Source organism: Hylaeus volcanicus, chromosome 5, assembly GCF_026283585.1.
Source record: "Hylaeus volcanicus isolate JK05 chromosome 5, UHH_iyHylVolc1.0_haploid, whole genome shotgun sequence".
In the NCBI taxonomy this organism is placed as follows: Eukaryota; Metazoa; Arthropoda; class Insecta; order Hymenoptera; family Colletidae; genus Hylaeus; species Hylaeus volcanicus.
Genome location: NC_071980.1, coordinates 10,887,839 through 10,897,115, shown reverse-complemented (window position 1 = coordinate 10,897,115; position 9,277 = coordinate 10,887,839). Strand labels below are relative to the sequence as shown.

At 41.6% G+C, this 9,277-nt stretch overlaps 2 protein-coding genes across 2 annotated transcripts; one reads left to right on the top strand and one right to left on the bottom strand.

The window, feature by feature from the left end:
- Positions 1-48: 48 nt before the first annotated feature.
- Positions 49-1,892, top strand: LOC128876711 (phospholipase A2-like). The gene is made up of 5 exons (XM_054123289.1): positions 49-208; positions 674-1,026; positions 1,094-1,253; positions 1,380-1,532; positions 1,610-1,892. Exons 2-5 carry the CDS (start codon positions 684-686, stop codon positions 1,707-1,709), a joined length of 756 nt encoding a protein of 251 aa, XP_053979264.1. The 5' UTR covers positions 49-208; positions 674-683; the 3' UTR covers positions 1,710-1,892.
- LOC128876702 (dihydropyrimidine dehydrogenase [NADP(+)]) lies at positions 1,736-8,561 on the bottom strand. Its single transcript, XM_054123266.1, has 16 exons — positions 8,025-8,561; positions 7,846-7,956; positions 7,139-7,471; positions 6,427-6,735; positions 5,320-5,643; positions 4,818-5,028; positions 4,562-4,746; positions 4,264-4,479; positions 4,033-4,197; positions 3,807-3,959; positions 3,600-3,720; positions 2,971-3,233; positions 2,706-2,882; positions 2,302-2,526; positions 2,044-2,201; positions 1,736-1,975 (listed from the first exon to the last, which is right to left on the bottom strand). The coding sequence occupies exons 1-16, from the start codon at positions 8,067-8,069 to the stop codon at positions 1,900-1,902; spliced, it is 3,072 nt and encodes a 1,023-aa protein (XP_053979241.1). The 5' UTR covers positions 8,070-8,561; the 3' UTR covers positions 1,736-1,899.
- Positions 8,562-9,277: the final 716 nt, after the last annotated feature.

The window sequence follows — 9,277 nt, the reverse complement described above, 5'->3', positions numbered from 1 at the left end:
CAGTCGATCATTACACAGCTGTCAAACTTTAACAATTAGTGTTTTAGTTTTGTCTCGCATCTTGCGTCGGTGCGAGGAATAAAACATCGCGGAATTGCGATGAAATGAACAGTCGCTGAAAGGAACGCGCCATCAGCATCGCGTCGAGCTCAGCAGGTGTTCGACGATCGAAATCGAGTATCCGAGCATAGCCGTCTCTTCGTAAAAAGTGATTATCAGTGTACAACTTCGACTTTTTAATTAAGCGATAGATAACCGCGCGCACTGGTAAACTTAAAACCGGATCTAATCGATGACGTCGAAGCTATTTGAACGTTATTCGACATTAGAAGGTCTCGAGAACCTTGATGAGCCTTGAAAGTCTCGGACGGCCTTGGGGTTCCAATAGGTCTTGAAACATTTAACAACTCTCGAATAGGTCTTGAAACATTTAACAACTCTCGAATAGGTCTTGAAACATTTAACAACTCTCGTATTCTAATAACCGTTTAAATTTTAATGAATCGTTAGTGAATAATCGATGAAGTAGAATTTTGCATGTTATCGTCTCGAACATCCGTAAATGTTCACAAAGGATTCAGGAGTAGAATGGTCACGGAAGTATCGTAAAAGAAATATGTTATGTAAATCTGAACGTTTCGCATCGCTAATGAACAATTTATTTCACGCATAGCAATTTTACAATGTCCTGGTGTCGCACGTTTGGAACGTTTATGGCGTTATCCTCGATTCTTTTATTCCTCGGACTCGGAGGTATTCAACATACCGAAGCAGTCGAACGCAATGATGTCCCGAAAGAAACTTACGTCGGCATTGTCGAGAGAACGATCAAAGTGATGATGAAAACTGGACGAAAAATAGAAGAAGGGATCGCGTCTATCAAAGATGACTTGAGGTCGATAACGGATCTCCTTCCCTTAGGGAATTCTCTAAGGGAATTGCGGCAGAATAGAATCACGAGAAATCGAACATCGGTCGCGGATGCCTTGAATCCGTATAAACTAAGAATTAAGGCGATATTCCCAGGTACAAGACTTTATTTAACAATTATTTAATAAAATTCAGATTTTCTTGCAACAACTTTGAATTTCAGGAACGTATTGGTGCGGCGATGGAGACATTTCTCCCAACAAGCAAGACCTTGGCTTGTTTAAAAAAACGGATGCCTGTTGTAAGGCTCACGATTCTTGCCCAGTATCGATTCCAGCGAATGCGTCGCAAGACGGCCTTGCAAATAATGGTATTTTCACCAGGTAATGGCGATGTGAATTTTTAAATATTTTGTACGAGTATTTTAAAGTTTTAATTATCCCACCGTGTATTTAAAATAGAGCGTAGCTGAATTAGAAATAATATTTATATATTCCATTGAATAACAGATCACACTGTAATTGCGACAAAGAATTCTATAATTGCTTGAAGGAAGCAAATACCATCATAGCTGCGGACATCGGAACAACCTACTTCAACGTCCTAAGGCCACAGTGCTTCCAGAACTCTTATCCCATCGAGAGTTGTAAACGATACGCAGGGTAAATCATTCTTTAATAATCGCTTGTGTTCTTCGTAAGACAATTTCGCATGTATATTTATTCGAATTGAATTTCAGACGGCGAGTGATAGACGACAAGTGCGTAGAGTACAATTACAACCAGTCTCGACCGAAGACAATGGAGTGGTTCGATAATCCAGATTTTATCGGGATTTGATTAGTTAAATAAATCGAGATACAAAGTCTTAATAAACAATATTGCTTTATTAGATTTATTAGATCAAAACAATCGTAGTTTGAATACGTATCGAATTAGGCAGGTATTGGATGTTATCAATTAAGTCTGTTGACTAAGGAAATTTTGTAATAGGACAATAAATATTCTTTCCTTTGCAAAGGCGCTTGCGTTAACACGGAATTTCGAATGTTCCCTTCGGCGGTACTCCTCTTTTGATAACGTGAGGTATCGTTTTAGGTACCATACTGAAAAAAAGTAGCGTTGCTTGAACTACTCCTGAAAAATTGTGCAAGAAAACAAAAGAGATACTTACGTGATACAATCGATAATGGGGCACACCGAGAGGCAAAGAGTGCAGCCCGTGCAGTCGTCATTCACTTTTGGAATGTGAGTTTCACTGTCAAACTCGATCGCTTGGTAGCCAGAATCGGCGCATGCCATGTAGCACTTTCCGCAATTTATGCACATATCCTACCGCAGAAAACGTAGATCGAGTTAAAAGTACGTTTTTTGATATATAATGCAAAATGAAAAACTCGAGTAACATTATTCGAAGCTGACGGAGACGTACATCGTCTATGAGTGCTACCACTTGCTCTTTATTGTTCAAGTCCTTGAATGCTCCAATGTGATTTATGGCCCTGCCAATAACGTCTTTTATCGTTGGTACAGCCGCGATTGGTTCTGGCGCGGGTCTCGTAATCTCGATGGCTTTATCGAGCGGATTCGAGTTCGCCTTAATCTCGGCTAGCTTTTGCTCGCGAAGTTTCTGATACTCTCCAAAGTAAGGTACATTCTGAAATGTAAATGGCTCGAGTAGCAAAGTGATTAATAGAACCACCGCTTGTTTTATTTCCTATGCAAGATGTAATACCGAAGTAATTGTTACGTAACGATACCAGAGAGACAATGTCTGACGTCAACCGATAATATCCGAACAGGTCTCAATCTTGTTAATTAACTATTGTAAAATACCTTGCCAAGAGCGTGTTGCAAGGAAACCGGTTTTCCCTTTTGATGCTTGAAGGTCGGCGGACTCTGTCCGTCCCAATCTTTCACCTGGCGCAGGCTCTTCAAGTACAGTAAAGCCTTCAAGCCAGTTACGTAATCGTCGATCAAAGTGAAATCTTGGTTCTGTATAGCGCTGCAGACCTGGCGATCAACGATAACCCACCGTGAATTCTTGTACGAATTTTTATATTGCGAACTTGGAAGATCGCTTGTAAGGAAAGTAGTTTACCTGCACCACCGATGCGCCACAGTGAAGAAACTGAAGAGCAACGTCTGCCGAATCGACACCGCCGATACCAAGTATGGCGAACCCAGGGAGGGTTTTGGAAATAGAGGAAACTGCTCGTAGAGCCTGAGGCCTCGTCGCGTTGCCCGACATACCCCCGTAGGTGGTAGCCCTTTTGACGCCAACCGCTGGCCAGGGGGTTGCGTCAGCATGCAGGCCCATCAAACCTTGCACTGTGTTTATAGCGGATACTCCGTCCGCTTGACCTAACATATTGAAGTTGTAATATTAATAATCTCTTAGAAAGTAAGACGGAGACGTTGAAGCATTTAACACGTTGGCTGCCAGACTAAAGTTTTAGTTCAAGACGATTAGAAACTACGTAACCCAACAATTATGGTAATACTTAAAGACCTGGTTCCGATGGTGAGATGTTCAATAAAATAAATCTAGCGGCAATTCGTGAACCTTATGACGTTGAAAAATTATTCAATTAAGTTTCCAACGTCATAAGGTTCACGAATTGTCGCTAGATTTATTTTATTGAACATCTCACCATCGGAATCAGGTCTTTTAGTTTCTCAGTAAAAAGTTCTGTCACCCATATATGGGTGGCGTGGCGCTCAACGTACCTTCGTAAGCCGCCTTAGCTATAGAAACAATGTCGGTGATATTTGGCGTCAATTTCACGAAGAATGGTATCTTTACAGCTGCTCGAACCCATCTGGAGATGTTTCTCACCAACTCGGGATCCTTGAACATGATGTGAAACGCGAGGACGTTACGGTGACTTCATAACTTAAACGGTAATTAAATATCTAAAATTATAATAAATGTACTTGTCCGCAAGCCAATCCCATTCCAGACTCTCCCATGCCATGTGGACAAGACAAATTCAATTCCAAAGCATCGGCGCCGGCAGCTTCAGCTTTCCGAGCAAGTTCCGTCCAATCTGCTCTGTTGTAAGTGCACATAATACTTGCTATAATGATCTGTCGATGAATTATCGTTAGTGAATTATTCTTTAAAGAAGTAAATAATCGTAATCGAACATTATCCTCGAACCTTGGTTGGGAAGTCTCTCTTCAATTCCGTGACGCTTTGACACCAGTAAGCTTCCGATTTTTCAGATATCAATTCGATGTTCAAGAAACTACCCTGCTCCGGACCAAAGAGATGCCGAGAGGTCGTGCCTCTGATTATCCGTGGAGACACGTTCGTGACGAGGTCCTGGGAACAGATCGTCGAGTAGAAATACCAAGAAGAAGGTTCGTTTTACCAAAAGTATTCGCTTACTTTGTCCAAGGAGAATGTTTTCGTGACGGTGAAGGCCCATCCTGCTTCGAACGCTCGTCTGATCATGGCACTGGAGGTGCACGGCGGTGCAGAGGCGAGCCCAAACGGATTCTCGAACTTCATCCCGCACATCTCGACGGTCAGATCAACGTCGTCGATTGGTGTGTGAAACTTGGGCAATCGAGGGATCTCGGGCACTTCCAAATTGTAAGAATTCTATGGAATAACGCATGAGAATTTAATTTCTTTTTGTCCCTTAAAACCCATGTAACCAAAACGAATTGAGCAGGTACGCAACCTGGATAAACTTGTGAATGTACCAGGCGGCTGTCTTCCCATCGTTCACGGACTCGACGGTGGTATTCGCAACGCCAGCTAGGTCTCCACCGCAGAAAACGCCAGGAACGGACGTGCTCATGGTCTCTGTGTCCACTTCCGGTAAGTTCCATTTGTTCATCTTGACGGGCGCCATAGCTTTGATCACTATGAAGAAGGTAGTTAAATAGAAACGTTATTATATTCTCTTAACTAATTCTATTCTCTCAAATTTTTACCGTAGTGGTCCTGCAATCCCGACCCAAAAGCAGATACGACGAAGTCGGCCTTCAGTCTACAGATTTGATCTTCGTCTTCCAGCCAGTCGCCGTTTTCATTTTCCTCGGTGCGACAGAACTCCACCGCGACTATCTTCCCGTTGCGAATGATCACTTGCTTTGGCGATTGGAAAGGGATGAACTCGCATTTTTCCTCTCTCGCTAAATCGAGCTGAACGTACGTTTCGGTAATTAGAAATTATTATGCTCTAGATAGTTTAACACGTTGATCGCCACGTCACCCATTTACGACAGATCTTTTTACTAAGAAATAGAATTTATTAATTACGAAGGCAATCCATTGAAGAATATAAGTAAATATAAATCTGAATAAAATTCTACATTATGTAGTTCACAATTGCCTCGAAACAAAATGTTGACCTCGTGGAGATTTAGATGAGGATTAGCTTGGCGATCAACGTATACAATGCAGTCCATTTATTTTATCTAACACGATCGCTACCTCTTCAGGAACCGCTCGAACGTTGGTGAATCCCTTCCTGAAGACCACGAAAACTTTCTTCGCGCCGCATCGCAAAGCAGAAGTAGCGCAATCGAAAGCTGTATCCCCAGCGCCAAGAACCACGACGTTCCCATGGAAGGAAGGCAGTTCGCTACTTTTGCATGCGCACATTCCTGGCTTGCTGCTTTTGGCCACCCTCGGCAGGAAACTCTTCGACGTAAAGAATCCCATTTCTTCCGTGAGCCCTGCGAAAATCGGTATGGTCTTTGCTTCAGGAAGACCGATACCCAAGAAGATGGCTCTGTATCCAGAATCACGGAGACCCTGGAAGAATTTCAAAGTGGTATGATTCATATCTCGAACCCACTGTACATTAGGCTGGTCCTTATTTCAATGATTTCTGAAATCTATGTTACGCATCCCCTAAATAACTTGAAAATACATAAGAAAATATTCCTGCAGAATTTGAGCTCTCAATTTTACCATTAACACGTGCCCCAAACTTTCGAAAAGTTCAAATGAAAAATACATGTATTGTTTTCAATTTGTTATTTTCTTTTTGTATATCTCCGGAAAAAATTGATGAAATTATTTGAAATTTGGTAGAATCATTACTAGACTGCGGATTTGTATGCATTTATAGGAAATTTGAATGTGAAAGAAATTACGAAATGCGCACAGTATGCAATATTATAAAAAGATATTGAAGGTAAAGTTGATATTATAATATTTGCAGAGTAAAATAAATTCCTATTTAGGTTCAATTTTTGTAGGTACGTTTGCCAAGATTTTATTTTGCATAAAGATCCGCAGTCTACTTATAGTAATGGGAACAGGCGTTAAAAATTTCAAGTTTTTATCTGAATTATTTCCTTATATATTGTAGTATCTGCACCTCCCATACGCAAGAATAAGGAGTCAAACGACAACACGAATACTAGAGTACGGAATTGGTCGTGCAGGTAAAGGAGCTATGGATCCGAGGATCGTGGGTTCGAATCCCCGTGCCTTATTTTTCGTTTAGACTCCTACAACATCAGCTCAGTAAGTATGAAACTATTTTCTCTCTACGTAATTATTCTAAATACATAAATATCTTGCAGGAACCTGTATCGTTAGATCGTTTTCGGACAACGTCCTGCCCAGTTCGATCTTCACTCTGAGATCTCTGACGAGATCCACTTCGAAATTGACGACATCGTACGGTAATCGGTATTGAGGAATTTCCGAGGAGCTCAAGCCACCGATGTAGGCTTGCTTCTCGAAAATGGTAACGTCGTCGTAACCCAGACGAGCAAGGAACGTAGCACATGATAGAGAAGCTGGACCGCAACCCAACAACGCGATCTTGGCGTCAGCGTGTGGAACTTCCTGTCCGGGGATTCTTGTTTGCGGTATCTTCATCTGTTTGAAGATCTACGAAACGAGACAATTTACAGTTTATACAGTTTCTGTCTAATAGTTTTCCCTGTTTTCATACGTACTACGCCTTCTTAACGATCTCAGTTATACTTACTAACCCTTTGCACTCGGATGTCCTCTCTGAGGAGACGTTTGAAGTCCAGAGAAATTTTATCAGACAAGATAAATTCTCTGGAGCACATTTTCAAAGGCGTACGCTTCCTTGGATTTCATTCAAATTTTCAATCAAGTAGCGCGAACAAATAAATCAAAGTAGCATTACAATAAATTACATGGTTCTTATGCCACATTATTTAATGCAACATTAGTTCTCTTGGCACATTCCGCTACGAAATAGCTGCTTCGAGTGCAAAGGGTTGAATCATGTAAACGAATCAGAACGTAACGAGCGCCTTACGTCCGTGGCAAATTGCTGAAGACCGCCGATATTGATAGGGCCTTCCTCGGACGCGTGCAAGTTGCATCCACCCACGCAAAGATCGCTCGTCGGACAGACCATGCCGCAGGTCAAGCCCAGCGGATTATCCGACAGAATCGCTTTTGCCGCGCCGTAGTAATTCTTGTTCGAAATGGAGGTGATGAAGGACTTGATGTCCAGCTGCGTAGGGCATGATTTTTGGCACGGGGCGTCTGTACATTTCAAGCATCGTGAGGCCTCCTTCAACGCTCCCCGTTCGCTCAACGTCGTACGCTTGATGTCGTCAAAATTCTTCGTCAACGGCGGACATTTCTAAAAGGATATTCGATATACGTTAATATACCGGGAACCACTGACGTCATGTGCATCATTGTATCCCATCAGCGTGGTCGTCGTCATTGTCAGAATCGTCGTAAAGCGACAGAAAACGAAAACGGCGATAATTCGCGTACGCATCGCGCGAGTATTATATAATTACCCTGCACTGTAATTTATAAATAAGACTTTTATCGTGTACAAGTTACGCGGTAATCCTACCGATATCTGATTCCGATAATTTAAGTTATCAGCGTTCGCTTGCATTCGATGTTTTCTTCCATCTCGCATCGGAAAATAGATAGAAGACGAAACATGCTGCGTAATTCCTATTCTAAAATTATATCTACATTGTATATATTTTATATTACGCTGCACTTCTCGTTGATATTCCTCTTCCACTTCTTCTTGTTGTCTTTCGTGTGCGCGGAGGGTACTAGGCTCGCGAATGGTTTTATCTTCGGGTTCAGGGCCAAAATGTTCTATGGAAGAAACGTTTGTTAAGATCAGATTGTAAAACATATCTGTAAAAAAATACTTTGATACTTGCTTCGATGTCTGGCACGTCTTTACTGAGTACCACGGTAGGTGCCATAATTTCACGACGATGTCAAAGTGCCAGTGATGATTGTAAACAATGAGTAGCCACGAGTGGAATTGAATTTAATTTAACTGCGTATAATAGCGTGATCGGTAACTAGAGCACCTTACTCTGAGCTACCGTGTAAGAGTGAAGCTTACTGTACGTTTGAAGTGACGCGACTATCACTGGCTGAAGTATGGAAGTAAACTGATATAAACGCATCATATGTACAGACGGAATATCGTACACCGAGTGTCATGATAAGTGGATGTCTATCCATAGTGCGTGTGTAGTCGGTTGAGATTATGGTTGCTGAGGAGAGGGAACGTCACGTAGAGACAGTAAATCCCCTCCATTCGATCGCTATGCACGCGTATGCACGTAATGTTTTCTACTTTTTATTTTGTTACCATCATAGTTTGTTCATTCGATGGCTGCTCGACTTCCAATCCAACACTTGTACCGAAGAATAATGTATCCTTTACTCAGGACCGGCGAGACAGTTTACAACGAGAAATTATTAATTTACAAATGCTACATATTTTTTATAAAATGAATATTAAACAATAATACTTTGATGATTTTTGTCACTCCTTTCAATTTAATCATCGCTACTAAAAAAATGTCTTGCTTCCCAGCAAAGTTTCGAGATAGAATCAAAAATTATGATACCACTCCGAATATCATGATTTCCTGATACAAACGGTAAGTTTCGAGCCAGAATAAAAATTATGATACCTTCTCGATCAACACGTTCTGCTAATACAAGAGGTAAGTATCGATATTCAATTAAAAGTCATGCCAAATTTTTATTCTGGTATCAGGCAAACATGATATGCGAAGAGGTGGCACGAGGAATACCAGGTACGTATCGAAATTCTCAGGAAATTTTACATTTTGGTATCAGGAGCACACGATATGCAAAGAGGTGGCACGAGGAATTCATGGTACGTATCAAACTCTGGCTCAAATTTTACTCCTGGTATCAGGAGAACATGATATGCGAGGAGGTGGCACAAGAAATTCAAGGTACGTATCGAAATTCTGAGGAAATCTTATATTTTGGTATCAGGAGCACACGATATGCAAAGAGATGGTACGAGGAATTCATGGTACGTATCAAATTCTGGCTCGAATTTTACTCCTGGTATCAAGAGAACATGATATGCGAATAGGTGGCACGTTTGCGCCTACGGACAGGCAACCGGTCCGACATGACT